The 21,052-nt window shown below is 33.7% G+C and overlaps 2 protein-coding genes across 6 annotated transcripts in view; one reads left to right on the top strand and one right to left on the bottom strand.

The window, feature by feature from the left end:
- The window catches only part of LOC110026174 (cysteine protease ATG4B-like), a 40,105-nt gene extending 32,954 nt beyond the window's left edge, over positions 1-7,151 (top strand). For 2 of the 5 annotated variants that reach the window (XM_020727041.1, XM_020727050.1), the window contains 4 exons: positions 4,990-5,128; positions 5,898-5,953; positions 6,122-6,192; positions 6,704-7,057. In XM_020727041.1, coding sequence (XP_020582700.1) covers positions 4,990-5,128; positions 5,898-5,953; positions 6,122-6,192; positions 6,704-6,939 — 502 coding nt within the window. In that variant the 3' untranslated portion in view covers positions 6,940-7,057. The other 3 variants (XM_020727031.1, XM_020727058.1, XM_020727037.1) reach the window with 3 other exon arrangements.
- Positions 7,152-9,826: 2,675 nt separating this feature from the next.
- On the bottom strand, positions 9,827-15,513 carry LOC110022492 (luminal-binding protein 2). The gene is made up of 8 exons (XM_020721460.1): positions 15,384-15,513; positions 13,725-13,992; positions 13,412-13,626; positions 13,092-13,334; positions 12,527-13,006; positions 12,263-12,417; positions 11,570-11,652; positions 9,827-10,409 (listed from the first exon to the last, which is right to left on the bottom strand). Exons 1-8 carry the CDS (start codon positions 15,430-15,432, stop codon positions 9,899-9,901), a joined length of 2,004 nt encoding a protein of 667 aa, XP_020577119.1. The 5' UTR covers positions 15,433-15,513; the 3' UTR covers positions 9,827-9,898.
- Positions 15,514-21,052: the final 5,539 nt, after the last annotated feature.

The following is a 21,052-nucleotide window of genomic DNA, read 5'->3' as shown; positions in this document are numbered from 1 at the left end:
GTGTTCGGGGGAGAGGAGGAGGAAGAGCTCGCTCGGCTCGAGACCAAGAAAGGGAGAGGTCAGGCGCGCGAACGGGAGAAGGGAGACAGAGCTCGGACGCAGGGAGTGCTAGGGATTAAAGAGGAAAGGGGGAGGGGTAAAAAAAAGTTAATTAATATATATATATAAATATATTAAATAAAACCCGATTTACTCGCGCGTGGCGACGTAACAAATTGGGTGTCCTCCCTGGGCAAAATCGACGTTCCGGATGCGCCGGTGCTGTCTGTTTTGTCATCCGGGGTCGCTCGGACGACGTCGTCGACAATCGGGTCAAAAAACGCGTCGAAATTCAAATTTCATATAATTTCGACCCGCGATCGATCGTCTCAAAAGGTTTACTCGAGCCCTCGACAAATAACAGTACAAGCGATGTGAATTGTGGCGATCGGACGCGTCGACTCTCCGAATTGCGAAGGTGCGCGCTGGAGTGTGAATTGTGCAGAAAGCCACCCTAAGGCTCAGAAGGGTCCTACAGGAATCCCTTTTGGGTTTCCTCATGTCGGTTTCATCCTTCTAAGTACTAGAAGTCGATACCACACACGCGAAACTCCAAAAGGGGACGGAAGTAGGTCGAACTCCTAAAACGAGGCGGGTCACATTTCTAAGGCTCTAAGATAGTCGCCGGGAGACCCCTAAGGCTAGATCCTAAATCCTAAGAGAAAGACTAGACCTCACTAAAAATGAGGTCAACACTGCACATGTAATTGAGTATGAGTTTGCACTACTTATTAAGTATTATTGCTTGTCAAATATTGATTCACAGTTGGTAGTATTATTCCCATTGTCTGAATTGAGTTTGTGCTTCTGCCTTCACTACAAACACACTGTCTAGCATATGCCCTTTGTTTCAGTCCTAGGATAGTTCTTAGTCCAATTTCACCACCACTATGGTCACATTTCAATTCTTTGGAGAATTGTTTCTTTTGATCCTGGTGAGTGCTTCAGGAGAAATAAGGCATAAGTTTATTAGAATCCTCTTCCATATCAGTTTATAGGCACTCATTTATTTAGTTTTAATATATTTTAATATTTTGAATGTTTCATTTATTGGCAGTAATGATGTATCCTTGTTATAATAACTAATGCTAGTTATGGAAGTATTTGAACCTAATGTTTATGTTAAAGGTTCTTGATTTTGTTGTGAACTTTTGTTTAAATAAAATATTATTTTACTCTACAATTGATTGCCTCCTTTTCTCCTCCTAGATCTTTTCTCGACTCCCTCTCTCCAGTTCTTTTCTTGCCCACTCTCTTAATTTATCCTTTCCTCTACCTCTCTTCTTTTCTACCTCTCTCTCTCTTAGAATAATGTATTTTGAAACTTATCATAATTTAATCTAATAATAACTGTGAGAAATTTTGAATAAAACATTTATGAGCCTCAAAAGATCTGATTCAGCCTTTTTGTTTACGATTTGATTTTCTATAATTGGTTTTTTAGAATTTAGGCTTTTGTGATCTGATTTCTTTAGATTTGATTATACCGTATCAAGGAATTTCCATTTTTTAGATCTTTTGTGTTGATTATAGATGCAACTAAATATACATGGTTTAGATTACTTGATATGGTTTAAACATAAATGATCAGCCAATGTTTCTTTCACTGCGTTGATTGATTTATCAGGAGGCAAATAGAATTGATGGGCAGTTAATATGGTTAGTGATTTATCCACAGGGAAATAATTAATGTGCTTAATTCTAATACTTCTTAAGTTAGATTAGAAAATAGTTTAAAAATTAATTTTATAAAGAGATGGATCAACTACTACAGTACTACAATTCATATTTGCTAAAGAAATAATTGTCACTGGAGGTGTTTTAAATGTGTATATATGTTCTAATATTATGGGCTATGAGCGAATTTATGATAGTTATTAAATAGGAGATATAAATGTAATTTGAGAAACTATACTTTATTTCACATTAGCATGTGATCTTGCAATAGTGAACATATTCTTAAGAAATAAGATGAAAACTTGATTATTTACAAAAGTGAGACCAAATCTCAAAATAAATTTCTTCTTAACTTAGAAGGAAAAACTTGAATTGTGGAGGTCTACATTGGAATCTAAAGGCCTTCCTTTGAGTAGAACTATAGCTAAATACATGGAATGTAATTTTAGTAGTTGTAGCTCTAGTGACAGAGTTCTAACTATGGATGATCAAATTATTAAAATGTGTGAACGCTTTAGATATCTCGGGTTTATTGTTCAAAGTGACGGTGATATAAATTGGGATGTTATTAGTAGAATTCAAGTTGGTTGGCTGAAGTGAAGGAATTCTTCGGGTCTATTGTGTGATAGAAAAGTACCGCTTAGACTGAAAGGACAATTTTATAAAGTGGTGGTGAAACCTGCAATGCTCTATGTCGTTGAATGTTGGCCTTTAAAAGAGAAGCATAAAATTAAGTTAAGTGTTGCCGAGCTGAGAATGCTTAAGTGGATGATAAGTTTACACTTTAGAGACAAATTGCGAAATGAATATATCTGTGATAGGGTTGGTGTAGCACAGTAGCAGACAAAATTAGAGAGAGTTGTCTTAAATAGTTTGGTCACGTTAAACGTCGACGATCTGATGATCTGATTTGGAGAGTAGATGTTTTAGATTCTGCTTATATTAAGAAAGACAAAGTTAGACCTAGAAAGACTTGGACATATTGTATAACAAATGATCTTGATTTATTAGAATTAAATGAAAATATGACACTCAATAAGACGCAATTGAGAAAAAAAGATTCATATAGCCGACGCCACTTAGTGGGATAAATGTTTGTTGTTGTTATTGTTGTTGTTAGAAGTAAAGAAAAAAATTCCTATAAAAATTACAAGGTTATTCTAGGATAATGAGACCATTTAATGTAGGGCAATATTTTTGAATATATATATATATACAAAATCAATTTCTTTTTCTTGGAATATGGTGGTAAAATTTGAAAGATGAGAAAATGTTAATATGTCAGGATAAATTATTAAAAGACACAAATTGGAGAAGGTTTGCTTATTTAAGAGAGAAATACTTTGTGATTGTCGCTCACCGTTCCAAAAAAAATAGGAATTAAATTGGAGTTTTTTAGTTGGGCTAAACCTTATATGGGGTAAAATGACTAGTTTCATTAAGATGATTGGTGTACATATTTTAGGGGAGTTTAGGAGCAAAGCATACACTGATAATGAGATTTAATTGTGGAGGGATGAGATACAAGTAGCAATTTAAAAAAAAAAAGCTTCTAAAATGTCTTTAAAAATTGAATATTTTGAAACTTAATATGATTGCATGGTAAAGCTAGAAATCTCGCAAAGAGGGTTGTTAGTAAAGCAAAAGCTATAGTTTGTTATGATTTGCATCCTTTGTACTAAGGGGAATAGTGCGTGTGTGCGAGCGTGTGTGTGTGAGGCAAATGATTATAGATTTAGGGGCTTTGAGCAAGTTAGTTGCTTTAAAAGAAGACAGTATGAAATATGAAAATGTTATTTTTATAGTGTGATGTAAACAATTATTATGAAATATTATTATACTATATATCTAAATATGAAAATGTTTTTTTATTAGTGTGATGGAACAAAGAAAGGATCAAAACAAGAAATTTCTACTTTGTTACGCAAAACTCAAAAGATTGTGAAATCATCATTGTCGAATGTTTCAACTTCTTCATTGAAGTAGCCAAAGAATAAAATTAGGTTTAATCTAGAGTAAATTTTTTATTTATATTATTGTGTTATACCTAAAGTTACAACTCGAGCTCTAATTAATTAAATTTTTTTTTTAAATAATAATAATAATAATGATATTATTATATCAAACGGGTGCGTTGAGGACTAAATTGCATACATAAAAAGGTTTGGTATTAAATGGACTAACCTAACAAGTTTAAAGATGGTTTTGATCATTTACTCATTTTTGCAATGTGAAGCGGCACTTATGCTATAAGAATCAAGATAAAATTCATTTTAAAAGGCCATTTTTTGCTCGATTTATGAGGCTTAGGTTATTCAAAGATTGTTAAAATTTATCATACTTAGTTGTTACGGTAAATGTTTAACTGAATCATGAAATATGAATCAGGAAATTGCTCTGATAAGAAGCGTAGTGCAAGGTTCTACGATGCAATGTGGCAAATTGGTGCAATGATAGTGTTTTGTTGTATACTTGCGCTTCACAGGCAAACAGAGCACAGGTCTAGCTTACCACTTCACTTTGCTTCTAAATACTCTTTTGATAACGTTGGTGCTAAGTGTTAACAATGAGACTTGCTGGTAGCCTGGTCCAACCAACTCTTAGGGCTCTCACCTTCTTAGAAACCCAACCACGAACCATCTCTCATATGATCTATCTCTAATGGTTGTTGCCTGTTTGTCAGTTACTGCAAAGTTAGACCGATCATTTAATCTTATAAATTTTTTTTTAATTGACAATAATCAATTTTGATCCTATTGATCGAACAAAGGATCAAAGTAAGAAATTTCTACTCTGTTAAGAAAACCCCAAATGACAGTGAAATCATCATTGCTCAAATTCTTCCATTGAAGTAGCCAGAGAATAAAATTAGGTTTAATTTAGGGTAAAATTTTTATCTATATAAATATGTTATACCTAAAATTACAACTCAAACCCTAATTTATATTTTAAAATAATAATAATAATGATAGTAATGATAATGATATTATTATCATTATTACAACGGATTAATGCACTGTGATTTTCCATCTTGATCCAACAACAACATCAACAACAATATGCTTTTATTCCACTATGCAGGGTCGGCTATATGAATCCTTTTTCTCGATTGTGTCCTCTCGTGTAATTTCTCATCTTTGATGCATGGTTTTATTCTTTTCCACTCACCTTAATTATTGTTGCATAAATAAACGCAGTAACATCTTAATTTAACTGTAATTGCAGGTTTTAAACACTATCTAGCATTAATAAATTTTGCAACTTCAATTGTAGGTATATTCCCTTGTTACGGGAAACATTTACATTTCCACAGAGCTTGGGCGTCATGGGCGGAAAGCCTGGCGCTTCGACTTACATTGTTGGTGTTCAAGATGACAGAGCATTCTACCTCGATCCTCATGAAGTCCAGCCGGTATAAATAACTTATTAGTTCTGCTTAGACACTTTTAATTTAAACTGCCTACTTTAATCAAGGAGTGCTTTAGGCTGCTATTCTTAACCTCACAAGTCTTAAATATTCTTAAGGCACTGTTGAGATAATTATACTTTTGAAAGGTATCCAGTTTTTTGAAATTTAAACAATTAGTAAAGGTTGCATTATAAATTTTTTCTTAAGTTAAATGAGAGAATTATATTTCTTTTTCTTGAAAGAAATTTACTAATGTCTGATGCATCTTTGTTTTGTTTTTTTTTTTAATGGAATCTGCATCACATGTCAAATATTGCAACTTCTTAACAATGCTATTAAGGATTCAGCGGTATTGGTTTTTGGAAATTTATGCTAATCTGAGTAGTTTAGTTTCGTTACTGGTTTATGTTGGATAGATCCTGAATACTCTAATTACTTCACCCAAGTACTATAATCTAGTGAAAGAGGAATATTTTCGTTCTCATATTCTTTTCCTTGGTCTTCTTTTCAAGTTCTCCCAACTTTTTTTTTTTAATTTATGTGAACTTTGAGTAGCATAGAGGATTAGTTTTTTTTTCCTTTTCTTTTTACATTATCTTACATTGATTTTTTATTTTACTTGTCTAACCCACGCACTTGGAGCTCTTTTTCCTTCTCTTTCTGCACTTGCTATTTTTACTCCTTTTGGATTCTATATTTCTATAATAAAGTTGTGATTGGCTCCAATTTAAGAGAATATTCTTATCTAGTTTTTTGTTACAAATGAAAACAGGTTGTTGATATCAAACCGGATAATGTGGAGGCTGATACTTCTTCATATCACTGCAGGTATATACTCATCAGGGTACTTTTTCTTATATATTTGTGAATATCAAATTTTAGGGGTTAGACGTATAAATATATAAGAATTATGTGGTATTTATGTAAATTGTTTTTACATTATTGTGTCTGATTTTGATATTTATTATTGCCTCTTACCCTTTTGTTACTTTTCAGTACCGTGCGCAGCATGCCTCTTGACTCAATCGACCCATCTTTGGCAATTGGCTTTTATTGTAGGGACAAAGGTTTGTTTATTCTGCTCATCATGTTATATTTTATTACATGAAACTTTACATAAGTAGCACACGATTCTTAGTATTTATTTATCTCACAACTAAACTCTCATATTTACAAAATAGCACTTTGGTGCTTTAAATCTATTCATGAAAAAAGGTGTATTTTACTTTTAAAAAGTACTCTGTTAATTATGATGTGATATTAAAGATTTGAATGCTGTGTGTAAATATAAAAGTTTAATTGTGAGAAATGTGAATACATAATAATTGTGTGTTATGCATGTTAATGGGCCTATAATATATTATATTAGGAAGAATTACATACCACTCACCTCATGTATTTACATATCTAACACCTGAACTTCAATTTTACATACATGCGACCTTTCATAGGCATAAAACGGTATATTTCACTTTTTAAAAGTTAAAAATTGTGATATTTTTTATGTGATATGAAAGATTTGATTGGTATAAATGTAAGAGGCCTAAACTACATTTGTTCTTATTGAATTTCATTCAGATGACTTCATGGATTTCTGTTCTCGCGCATCAGACCTTGCCGACCGATCCAATGGGGCTCCGCTCTTTACTGTAGCTAAGTCTTTTGAAACAATAAAACCTAAGCACAATAGGTTAGGTGATGCTGCTGCTGGCAATGCAAATAGGGAGGAAATAAATTCTGGTTTCGAAAACTTATGTGAGCATGATGGAGATGAAGGGGGCAGCGGCGGCGACGATGATTGGCAAGTCCTTTAGAAGCCACAGAGGACATAATCAGGTATGTATATTATTATTATTTGGAGAAGGAAATGTTTGATTTTCTGTGCAAGTAGAAGGAATGATTATTTTGCTGGTGTTTACTGGCTTGTTCTTTTCCTTTTGATCAGGTATTCATTCTTTACGTTATGTGTAGATGTGATCATGTACATGTAAATAAAGTTGAATTATTTGCTTTTTATTTCTTGCCATCTGAATCTGAATCCTTGGAAGATTTACATGGATACCATTCAATTCCTATGTATTTACTCATCGAACCACTAAAACTCAATTTTTACAGATATGACATATTACTTATGCATGTAAGGTGTATTTCACTTTTTTTAAGAAGTTAAAATAGTGGTATTTTTTATGAGATATGAATGATTTGGGGGGGTATAAATGTAAAAAAAAAAAAAAAACTATATAACAAATAAAGTAAAAAAAAGAAGCTGATAAATGCTCAATCATGGTTAGTCTCTTCCAACTCAATGCTTAATTGCACTTTTTTTCACCCAGGTGAGTGTCTTAATGGAGAAAAATTTGCATACGTAAGACGTTTGCAGAGTTGCGTACATCAGAGGTTATTCAGAGATATTGGGTGGTATAGATAGGTTACAAATATGTTACAGAAGTATAACGCGGATATAACCCCCAAATACCTTTTGAATAACCTTTGATGTACGCAGCTCTGCAAACGTCTTACATAAGCAAATTTTTCTTGTCTTAATGAGTGGTTCATCTTAATTGGCTTCTTCATTGAATGTCTGAGAAGATTCATTATCGGGGTGATATATGATGTAAATAATGAAATTTAAGGCTGGAAATGTGTAAATATTAATATTTTGATTGTTATGCATGTGATCATTAATCAATATCAATGTCTTTTATTTGTTATTGTTATTTTTTAAATCTTTCGCTGCTATATTGATACATATTTTAAATTTTATTATATGTACCCGAAATTACTGAGCATATTTTCATTTCTTTTATTCAATAATTATTAAACCTATAGGATTCCATCATTAATGGCTTCTTGCAACTCTCCTTTGGCCAATATAAAGGTGCCATCTGGTTCCTTGTAAAAGGAATATAATATTATTAAAATATAGTATATATTTAATTAATTGTGAAATAAATGCAAGTGTTTATATTTTTTGGCATGACCAATAGAATTGTGGACGGCAATGACTCGCGCAATTTGTAATTTTATGTTTTAATGCAATCAAATCTGATGAATTTTGAATATACCTTTTTGAAGCAGTTATGTTGTATTTCCTTTTAATCCTATCAAACACCGAAATTTAAAATTTTGCTGCATTCTATTTATTAATTAACTCAAGCTACCAATAATAGTCTCTTAGTTAAAACTAGGCCTATGCAGCTTTCTTTCAGAAGTACTCTTGCCATTATGTTTTGAGATTCATAATTAAAAAAATAAATAATAAAAATTAAAAAAATTATTAAAGAATTATAAAGTTTTTAAAAATTTTGAATTTGAAAAGATTGTCATTATCGGGTGAGTTTAAAAAAATAGTCGTCAATAATTCTAAACAACTTGAAGCGGTGTCAATATTTGAGGAAAGTATTGCTTCAGGGCTCTGCACGTAGAGTTACGTGCGAAGTTTAATAAAATCACGCAACCTGATGATAACAAAAAAGAAAAAAATATGTCTGGTAACACAATAGAGTATTCCTCTCGTGTTATTCATGTATTATTGTGTTATTCAAATGTTATTGTGTATTATTCAAGTATTATTGATGTGTTATTGTGTTTTTATAATATCGAGAATATTCATAGAACACAATAACATCTGAATAACATACAATAGCATTTATATAACATGAAATAACGCATGGAGAATATTCTCATGTTACCAGACCGATTTTTTTTTCTCACTTCCACGTAGTGTGATTTCATTGGACTCCGCAAGCAACTCTACCTGCAAAATTCTGATGCAATATTTTTTCCAATATTTGACCACAACTAAAAACTCTATTTGGGCTTAATTTTCCCTATTTAATGATAAAGTTCATCGTAAATTCTTAGGTGGGTTGAAAAGAATACTTCAACAATAATTTTAAGGGCACATTTACATACAGTATAATTTCTAGATATTTACACATTTAACACTTAAAAACTTTGGCTTTAATTTTAAAAACACTCAATTTTTTTACATGGCAACAAAAATATAAGTATTATTAATTTTTAAAAATGGAATATAATTTTCAATGCATAAGCGCTACAAATGTAAAATTTGAACGCCCAACTACTTCATAAATAAAAAAGGGAATTATATCCATAGAAGCCAAAGCGATGACAATAGCCCATTGGAGGGAAAAAATTTGCGTGCAATAGACGTACGCAGCGCTGCGTGCGATATTGGGGTATACCGAGAGTACAAGGGGGTTACATCCACGGTATAAACCCTTGTAACCTTCATGTAACCTCCCTGTAACTTACGTGTAACCTCTTAATATATAATAACAGAAGCGTGAAACTTATTTTAGGGTACAGATAGGTTACAACAAGTTACAGGAAGGTTACAAGGGCTTATACCGTGGATGCAACCCCCTTGTACCCTCGGTATAACCCCAATATCGCACGCAGCGCTGCGTACGTCTATCGTACTTAAATTTTTTCCCCATTGGAGACGAGGTGTTTGATGCGCGACTAAAAATTGTAAAAAATTTGTAATATTTTTGTAAACTTTTTCTCATCTTATTAAACAATGAAAAAATGGTGCTGATCAAATCCCAGCAATAAGATAGTGATGATTGTAACCTTTCCAAAATTCATCAAAAGATAATAATTCAAAAGTAATACATTGTTCTGAAAAAAGAACTAACATCATCCATCATCACGCTGTAGGGAATTATCAGTCCATTTTTTTTCTTCCCCGATCCCTCATCTATCCAAAAATTACAGAAAACAAAACCAAAAACTTCCATCTATCACTCAAAGCTCATCATGAGAAGACTCATCATCATCATCGGCGCCGCCATCTGATGCCCCTCCTGGAGCACCACCAGACCTCTGATAAACTTTGGAGATGATAGGGTTGCATACTGCCTCCACCTCCTTTAATTTCTCGTCAAAATCTTCCTTCTCCGCATTCTGGTTATCATCGAGCCATTCCAATGCCTCCTTGAGGGCGGCGTCGATGCTCTCCTTCTCCTCGCTGTCGATCTTGTCGGCGAGCTTATCCTTATCATTGATGGTGTTCTTCATGTTGTAAACATAGGTCTCCAACTGGTTCCTGGCATCGATCCTTTCTTTTACCTTCTTGTCTTCCTCGGCGAACTCCTCAGCCTCCTTGACCATCCGGTCAATCTCCTCTTGACTCAGACGGCCCTTGTCGTTGGTGATGGTGATCTTCTCAGATTTTCCGGTGCCTTTGTCCTCGGCCTTGACGTTGAGGATGCCATTGGCGTCGACCTCGAATGTGACTTCGATTTGAGGTGTGCCTCTGTTGTTCATTGAGATAATTGTAAGAAAGATTTACAAACATACCCCTTGAATTCCTGTGTATTTACATATCTAAGAGTTAAAATTTACTTTTTACATACAAGAACACCTTAGCCATAAAGGTGTGTTTCATTTTTTTTAAAATGTTAAAATGATGCCATTTTTTATGTGATAAAAAAATCATGTGATATTAATGTAAAATGTAAAGTATATGTTTATTCATTGAGATAATTGTAAGGAAGATTGACACTCAAGACCACTCAATTCCTATGTATTTACATATCTAGCACCTAAACTTAATTTTTTTACATAAATATCACCATAATATGTATTAAAATGTGTACTTCGTTTTTAAAAGTTAAAATGGTGGTATTCTGTGATATGAAAGATTTATGTGGTATTAATGTAAGAAGGATAGGTGTTATTCATTGAGATAATTGTAAGATTTACGTACACACCACTCAATTCCTATTATGTTTTACATATCTTACACCTAGACTTCAATTTTCACATACATGCTATGCTACCTTATTAATGCATGAAAAAGGTGAATTTTAGAAGTTAAAATGGTAGTACTTTTGATGTGATATGAAACTTTATGTGGTATTAATGTAAAAAGTAAAGTTTAGGTGTTACTGAATTCCTTTGTATTTACATATCTAATAGTTAAAACTTTAATTTTACAAATACATGAACACCTTAGCTATAAAGGTGTGCTTCATTTTTTTTTAAATGTTAAAATGATGCCATTTTTTATGTGATAATTTTTTACATAAATATCACCTTAAATATGTATTAAAATGTGTACTTCGCTTTTAAAAGTTAAAATGGTGGTATTCTGTGATATGAAAGATTTATGTGGTATTAATGTAAGAAGGATAGGTGTTATTCATTGAGATAATTGTAAGATTTACGTACACACCACTCAATTCCTAATATGTTTTACATATCTTACACCTAGACTTCAATTTTCACATACACGCTATGCTACCTTATTAATGCATGAAAAAGGTGAATTTCACTTTTTAGAAGTTAAAATGGAGTATTTTTGATGTGATATGAAACTTTGTGGTATTAATGTAAAAAGTAAAGTTTAGGTGTTAGATATGTAAATACAAAAGTAAAATTGCAGGAAGGATTCATTTAAGGAGAGAAATGAACCTAGGTGCGGGTGGGATTCCACTGAGATCAAATTTTCCAAGATTTCTGCAGTCCTTAGTGAGGCTCCTCTCACCCTCAAAGACCTGCTCAAGAAGAAACACGTTAGAACAGATAACGGGGCTTAGTTGTTTGTCGTTTTTAACACACTTCTAGAACCGAGGTCGAATATTTCATTGAGAAATTTTGATGGAGTTTAATAAAATAAAGTCAATATCAAGTTTAATTCTAAATGTTATTATTGAAACATTTAGAAGTATAATAATATAAAACTGATTCATGGATTGAGTTGAGCTGACTAGTGAGTCGGCTCGATAAGAACAAGCCCCACTTGACTTGTGAACTCATGTTAAGCAATATCAATATAAAATAACAAAAATATATTAGAATTTAAATGTTTAAGTACAAAGATTATTAAAAAACTTTGTTTTTTCTAGTAGGAAGTTATTTATTTTTAAATTTACTCTAATTTTTCAATCCTTTTAGCATTTTATTACAGTAGTTGTTTAAGTTGAACCATCTTCTATTAGTCACAAGCAGGGTTTTCTTGTAAATAGAAAAGGAAAAAAAGAAACAAAGTTAAAAAACCCAATTCCAAAGCTCAATTGTAAGTACTAGACAATGTGACAACAGATTAGAGTACTAAATGTAGGAAATATGCGAAAAATATCAGTATTTGGTAAATATAATTCATACCTGGATGGAGACGGTAGTCTGCTGATCCTGATAGGTGGTGAAAACCTGAGATTTCTTTGTTGGGATAACAGTGTTTCTCGGAATCAACTTGGTCATGACACCACCAACAGTCTCGATACCAAGAGTAAGAGGAGCCACATCAAGCAGGAGAATATCTGGAAAGAAACCCAACAGGAAAATCAGAACTTAAACTTTTCTGATTATAGCAAAATAAAAAGTTAAACTTGCTCTCTTGGATTCCTAAAAAGCAATTTACATATATACCTTTGGTTTCATCTCCACCTTCTCCACTTAGAATGCTTCCTTGCACAGCAGCACCGAAGGCTACAGCTTCATCTGGATTCACACCCTTGTTTGGCTCCTTTCCATCAAAGTAATCCTTCAAAAGCTGCTGAACTTTAGGAATTCTGGTGCTCCCACCAACGAGAACTATCTCATCTATTTGATTCTTCTCAAGACCAGCATCTTCCATGGCTTTCTTAACAGGTCCCATGGTCTTCCTGAACAGGTCATTGTTCAGTTCCTCAAATCTAGCACGAGTCAAAGGCTCAGAGAAATCAATTCCATCAAAGAGGGCTTCGATCTCAACACGAACTTGGTGCTGGTTACTCAACGCTCTCTTGGCACGCTCTGCTTCCCGTCTCAGTTTTCCCAGAGCACGATTGTCCTTGCTAATGTCCTTGCCATGTTTTTTCTTAATCAATTTGATGAAGTACTCCATGATCCTATGATCAAAGTCCTCCCCTGCAAATTAATGGAATCAATGTCAGCAAAATATGTATATCACAAATGTCTTTTTTACATATATGTTGAACTACAAGGACAGTACCTCCAAGATGAGTGTCGCCATTTGTAGCCAAGACTTCAAAAACTCCATTATCAATGGTCAAGATGCTCACATCAAAGGTGCCACCACCAAGGTCGAAGACAAGAATGTTCTTCTCCCCACCTTTCTTATCGAGTCCATAAGCAATGGCAGCAGCAGTTGGTTCATTTATAATTCTGGCAACATTCAGTCCTGCAATCACTCCAGCATCCTTCGTTGCCTGCCTCTGAGCATCATTGAAGTAAGCTGCACCGAAAAGTTAATCAGTTTCAACCAAAACAGGCTAGCAAAGCAGCCATTAATGAAATCTGAGCTCTTCTCACCCGGAACAGTGACGACAGCATCCTTGATCTTCTTCCCAAGGTAAGCCTCAGCTGTCTCCTTCATCTTCGTTAAAATCATGGCGCTTATTTCCTCAGGACTAAACACTTTAATTTCACCATCCTTGATCTTAACTTGAATATAAGGTTTTCCATCCTTGTTCACAATCTTGTAGGGAACAAGTTTCATGTCCCTCTGCACCTCCTTATCCTCAAACCTGAAATCGAATTACATGAAAAAGTGTTCAAAACATAAACTTGTGTAATTGAATCAAACAACAGATTCATTAAATGAACGATAATATAGCAAACTCACTTCCTTCCAATGAGTCTTTTGACATCAAAAATAGTTCTTTCAGCATTCACAGCTGCCTGGTTCTTCGCAGCTTCACCGATCAACCTTTCGTTGTCGGTGAAGGCGACCCAAGAAGGAGTGATACGGTTACCTTGATCATTTGCTATAATTTCTACATGACCACCCTTGTAGACGCCAACACAGGAGTACGTGGTGCCAAGATCAATCCCAATGACAGTTCCCAACTTGGTGGCTTCTTCCTTAGCAATGGAGAATGCGAATAAACAACCTGCAAAAACCATTTTATCATTATCATTATTATTATTTTTTTTCAAAATAGCTTCTATTTAGCACTAGAGAGGTATTGTGCAAGCAATTAACATTAAAATATTTGAGCCCGTTGCCTATTATGATTTTATAGTCACGGTGCTGTTCAATTGTTGCTGGATAGACCAACAACAATTATTTTACATTGAATCAAAACAATAATAAATCACCCAATTCCCATGTATTTACATATCTAATACCTAAACTTTTATTTTTACATGTATACCAACCAAATCTTTAACATCACATAAAAAAAACCATTATCACTACGTTCTTATAAGAGAAATAACCTTTCATACTTAGTTATGGTGGCATGAATGTAAAAATTGAAATTTAGGCGTTAGATTGCCTTTCATACTTAGTTATGGTGGCATGCATGTAAAAATTAAAATTTAGGCGTTAGATTTGTATGCACGAGAAATGAGTGTTATGTATGTAAATCTTCCTACATCAAGTAAATACAAGAATTGCATGCATGGAGGTAAAGGGGGATTGTATGCACAAGAAATGAGTGTTATGTACGTAAATCTTCCTACATCAAGGAAATACAAGAATTGCATGCATGGAGGTAAAGGGGGAATGGCATAAGAAACGAATTGTGGCCGTAATACTGTATCAAATCCACATGACATAAGATGTTCTAAGGAGAACAAAAGATCCACAAACACGTGCTTCCTAATTTGTCTAATGAAATTCGAGTTATTTGGTGTTTCACCCAATAAATTGACTTAGTGGTGACTAAGGAATGCATAAAATCAAAAACAATCCTACCTAAGTTTTTATCCTATGCCGCAATGTCAAAGGGAGAATTAAGATCTGCAGAAACATTCAAAATAACCCTAAAGAAATCCAAATCATGCCATAAGGTATTTCGTTCAAAGTTACAGCTCTACATACTAGTCAAACAATAAGATCTGCGATTATGCTATGTTTCAGTATTATCTGACCTATTATCATTCTTTTTATTATTAATAACTTTAATGCTATTAATAGCTACTCTATTGGCATACTTTGTTTTTTGCTGTTTAAACACAGTCTGTCAATTTCAGTTATAATTTCCAACTTAGATCTTAAACAACAAAAGCATCGGATTGCCCCATGTCGCCTCATTAGAATCTAAACCTCGATTATTCTCACAAAATCTATTACGCCATCCCTCGGGTCAATAAAATAAATAAATATCAGAATTAACCAAAAAAATCACACAGTCTCTTACAGATCACAGCCATAAACAAGAAATCAACCAATCAGTCCAACAGTGAATCAAATCTAATGCCAGAGAGATCCAAATCACCCCATTCATAAGCAAAATCAAGAAGAACTAACAGAGACGATTACACATCCATAACATACCAGCAAGTAGAAGCCCCAACAAAACCCGATCGCGAATCGATCGCCCCATCGTTCCAATCTCTCTCTCTCTCCCTCAGTCTGTGTGTACGCACTTTCTCTCTCTTCTGCGAAAGGTGCTCTTGAGCTTAAATAAAAGGATCGGGTCTCCGAGGTGGAGAGAGACGGGTCGATTTCTTCTGAGCTAAAAACGTCATTTTGGTGACGTGGACCAATGAGATTTCGCTTTCTGGTGTTATTGGCCAATGAAAGTGGAGAGGACGTTGGGGAGATCTCGGCCGTCCGTTAAATAAATGGACGATGGGATCGCTTATCGTTTTCCTGAAGCAGCCTTGATCCCATGATCAGACGGTTGGTAGTGCGCGTTACGAGATCAAACGGTCTGGACTGCTGCTCGTTACGTGTCGGCTTATGTTGCGCTTGTCGGGTCTAATGATCTGTGTCTGTAACAGATGTTCAGCTGAAGGCCGTTCACAAATTAGTTTAAAGATGAAATTAATTTAAAAATTAAGTGAGAGTATTCCGATTAAAATTTAATTTTCATTAATTTTTAAATTCAAAATTAATTTAGGGTTGTTTAATTTAGTGAAAAAATTGGAGTATAAGAGTAATGTGATACATTAAAAATATTTTGGAGCTTTTAATTTCAATGTGAAATAAATACAAGTCTTTGTATTTTTTGTTTATTGTAAAAGAAATAAATAAAAGCTTAGGCTGATATACTATGATGAATTTTACATTATGGCGGATTTCATAAGACTTCGTTCATGACGGGTTAACGCCATCTTTAACTGTATAATCTTGTTGGGTCTTTTATTATTAGTCGATTTCATATTGCTTTATCTATAATGAGTAAACATCATCAAGCATTTTTCGGTTATAGAACATAGGACGTGTCTTACATGTTTAGTGGATTTTGTTCAAAGTTGTTTCATTATAGGTTAACACTGTCGAGCATCTTCGATTATACAATATAAGACGGATCTTACATTCTTGATCAATTTCATATAACATTGTTCATAATAGGTTATTACTATCAAACATCTTCAACTATATAACCTATGACAAGTCTTACATCTTTGGTGAATTTTATACAACTTTATTTATAGTAGTTTAACACTATTAAACATCTTCGGCTATATAACTTATGACGGGTCTTGCATCCTTGGTGGATGTTTTTTGACTTCATCCATAATAGGTTAAAGTTGTCGAGCACCTTCAACTATACAACCCAAGGTGAATCTTACATCCTTAGTGGATTATAATCGACTTCATCCATTACAGGTTACAATTATCGAGAAGGTGTTTCAACTAATAACATATAATAAGGTGCATCTCTAACTGTGAAGTCAACTGAGGACGAGTTGACATTGTTTGAGTAACTATAAAAAATTTTGGTAACTCTAAGCTCGTTGAGCAATTTGTTAATCTAAGATTACACTAAATAAATAATGAAATGACACTCAACAAGTGTAATATAAGGTTAAAAATATGCACTATCACAATGTGTGAAGAGTTATATCAAGCAAATAAAGAGCTACATAAATTGACACTATGACTACATCAAATGCAAGAAGAGCTACAAATGCTGACACACTAGCACAAAAGCACTAAGGAAAAACCATCAATACAGACATATTAGCACAAAATATTAATACATGACAAATCTTCTTCCCTTTTCTGAGATATGCTCTTGCAAAATTTTTAGTTTTTTCCCTTTTCTGAGTAAGTGGGGGCCTTCAGATGTTTAGTCATCATGTGGGTCATTGGTGTCAACTTTCATCCAATCGTGCATCTTCATCCTTTTTAAGAGCCCGTATATTCACTCAACAGGCTTTCACATTCTCGATATTCTAACTTAGAATGGTTCTTATCTCCATCAGTTCTTCTCAAGTATTCTGCAGCTCTCAACTTTCCAGAGAGAGAAATTCAACATGGTGCATAATTCAATTTTACATTTAACTAGTTGATCCCCTAAGGGTAATATTTGTTTTGCACCAGCAGTATACATCCATTTATGCCAAGAATATATTTGATGTTCGTAAACTTTATATTTCACGCCTTTGAGGAAAGATTTTGCTCATCTTCGATAAGTTTCAGTATCTCATTCTCGGGATTCTGGTACTTTTTCAGATTTTTTGTGGAATGAGATCCATGGATCTCAGAATCTCAAAGAGCGAGAAATATCTTCTACAAAGTGATAAAATAACGTGAAAATCTTCTTCAGAAAGCGCAATAACAACAATTAAAATCTCCTTCATAAAGAGCAATATCAGCATGTAAAATTTCATCAAAAAGTGCAACTGTAACATGAAAAATCTACTCCAAAACGAACAAGATAAAACAAAACATCGCAACAGTAGCGGAAAAAATATCCTCCGGAAAGCATAACAACAAGTAAAAACTCCATATATTAAGGATAACGGTAGCGTAGAAAATCTCATCAAGAGAGTGCAACGACACCACATAAAATCTCCTTCAGAAATCACAACAGCAGTGCAAAAAATTTTCTCCTTTAGTACAACAATAATGTGAAAAGAAATTATGGGGGTGCACAACTCCAACATAGAAGGGGCATGAGATGGCTTATACGTAAAAATTAAACTTTAGGTGCTAGATATGTAAATACATAAGAATTGAATGGTATGTTAGCAAGTCCTCCTTTCATATATTATATGATCAAATTTGGATTCTAAATGAATTTATTATGGAAAATATTACAACTTTGTGATATTTTTGACTCAGTTTAGCAACAATATTCAAACATTATGATAGTCTGAAGTTGTCCATAAATCTACAAAGCTCATTTCTGCTTGGAGGGGTTAAAGGAGGTGTCTTTTCCAATGATATTTACGTTTCGGATTTTTAAATACTAGCTATCCGAACCTCCTTCACACTGATGTTAATAAAATTCAGATGCAATGTCGACGCAAAATCAATTAGCGATGTCCATTTTAACATCAACTTTTCATTTCCTGTAGTGATTGTTGGTGCAATTCTCTACTTTTCGGGTGCATTTTTCTTTGTAGTCTTTGCCACCTTGGCCAGACGTGCGATTGGCTTGGCCGCAACTGTTGGATTCGCAACCTTAGCTACTAGTACTAGTTTGACAACTGACTTCGTCTTTGCTTCCACATTGAAATTGCTATGGCTTTCGCCTGCTTAGTTGCGACAACGGGAGTTGGTCTCTAATGAAATGGATGTGCTTGTTCAGTAATATTTAAGTTTGGGGTGTGAGATAAGTAAATAATAGTGTTTGGTGGGCTAGTATTTAAAAACCCATAATAAGAAAAACATTCATAGCACTAAATTTATCATATCTTGCATAAAATTCTGTACAGTTTCTTCCATAATAAGAGCTCATCTTTTCATAAGCCCAGCTACAAGGTTTTTATTGTCAAGGCTTTTGGGCTCCCGCAGCTGAGCTAATGATTAATGTGTTGGGCTGGGCTCTTTTGAGCCTGCAAATTCCACTATGATGGTTTTGAAAATTGATTTGTTTTGAGACTTATATTATACGAATAATTGCAATGGATATGCTAATAATAATAATAAATAAAGATTTACATACATACCGAACAATTTTTACATACGAACCCCTTTGCCAATGCATCACAAAGATGTATTTCACTTTTTAGGAAGATTTACCTACATTTCACTCTCTCTCTCTCTCTCTCTCTCTCTCTCTCTCTCTCTCTCTCTCTCTCTCTCTCTCTCTCTCTCTCTCTCTCTCTCTCTCTCTCTATATATATATATATATATAATGCCAAACTATATGTATTAAAAAATGGTGTATTTCACTAATTAAGTTTTTAAATTTTAATATTTTTATGTGATATGAAATATTTGATTGATATAAATGTAAGAAGTTAAATTTTAGGAGTTAGATATGTAAATATATAGGAATTGAGTGGTATATATCTCATGACCCAGTTTATAAAAGTTAAAATGGTGTATTTTTAATTTTATTTATTTTTTACATGAAAGATTTGGGTGGCATAAATGTAAAAAAAAAAAGAGAGTTTATGTGCTAGAGATGTAAAGACATAAGAATGGTATGTACGTAAATGTCCGTAGTAAAAATAATATAACTACTATTATGAGCATACCTGAACCAAATTAGTGAATTACAATTAAGAATTTAAATCAATTTCAAGCGAACCTCGAGTCAGAGCTTTGAATCTCGAGAGTTAGTGTAAAAGATGCAAGTAGTTTTGTTATGAATTTTAAATTCACAGTTGTGGAGTGATAATTTAACTTCATAGCGTTGTACGAAGATTCAACACACACACATAAAAAAAATTAGCAAGATGATACACAAGAATTTTTACGCCGGATAAAACTTGAAAGGAAATAAATTACAAAACCTAGCCCAGTCACAGTAATCTACTATATTTTTGTAAGTATAGAAGTACTCCCTTATCTCATGATAGGATAGTAAGTATAGAAGTACTCCCTTATCTCATGATAGGAAAAACTTGGTAGCAATTTTATACTAAAGGCTACACATGTCTTTATATAGCTTAAAATATACGTGTTAGAAAATTCAACTACAATCGTGGTCTAGTTACAACGGCTGCAAGTAGTGATCCGTAATACTGTATCAAATCCGCAAGTGTTTTCTAATCAAGGGATTCTCTTCAGGTCATTCGATCAGAGTAGTTCAAATTCCATCATTAATTGCAGCTGAGATCCTATAAATAGAGTCCCGGGGGTTGATCGATAGCAAGTTGTTCACTGTCACTGTCATAACAACTAATAATGACAGTGACAGTTGACTTTGTACTTGGAGAAGGAACTGAAGTACAACGTCACCTCGCCATCGATCACCACCGACCACTTGCTATCGATCCACAGAGAACACCAGTGGCTAACCGCCGCCTACCATTTGCTTGTCAACTGTCACTGATCAACATCAATCGTTGTTGACTTCTTGAGACAAGTTCCTCAATTTTGTAGCTTGGAAGATTGTGTAATTCTTTCTCACCTGTGGGACAAGAGATCGCACTTGTAATCTCCAGTTTATATTTGAATTCTTTAGTTGGCCCAGACCCCGTGACATTTTATTTTTATGTGTTTTCCACATAAAAACTTTTGTAGTCATTACTAGTTGTTTTCCTTCATCTTACTCTCCCTCCATGAGTATTCTGTCATGCATCACTCCCAATTCAATAACCCCAACAATTTTCTTTCTATGACTCTTTTGATCTTGTTTGTCTTGTTCTTTCAAATATTGTCCCAAGCGGCCTTGACATATCAAACATTCAGTTTCATTTTTCAAGTGACTAAATTTTTCTCTTAAATGCACTTGAAAGATGAATATAACAATATTGAGATTGGCCCCCACTTATTGGATTTTTTAATATATTTGGCAACATAAGATGTTCAAAATTTTTAATCTCCATTATTATGTTACTTATAGACTTTTTCAGTTGAGTGTGATTAGATATCTCATATTGATTCCGATAAAAAGAACAATCACTGTCTATTTAATTTATGTGCTTCCTTTTATGGGAAGTTTGTCAAATTTCTCCTTGAGTTGGTTGGCATTTGCTATAAAAATTGTTTAAATTATATTCAATGTAAATTATTAGCTTCATCAATAGTGATTTAAGGTCTTAATTTGATGAATGAGGTCATCATAAGAGCGAACTAACGATGACATTAATGAC

The sequence above is a fragment of the Phalaenopsis equestris genome, unplaced genomic scaffold (assembly GCF_001263595.1).
Source record: "Phalaenopsis equestris unplaced genomic scaffold, ASM126359v1 Scaffold000002, whole genome shotgun sequence".
Classification (NCBI taxonomy): domain Eukaryota; kingdom Viridiplantae; phylum Streptophyta; class Magnoliopsida; order Asparagales; family Orchidaceae; genus Phalaenopsis; species Phalaenopsis equestris.
Note: the sequence above shows the minus strand (reverse complement) of the source record. Positions and strands in the feature narration are given on the sequence as shown.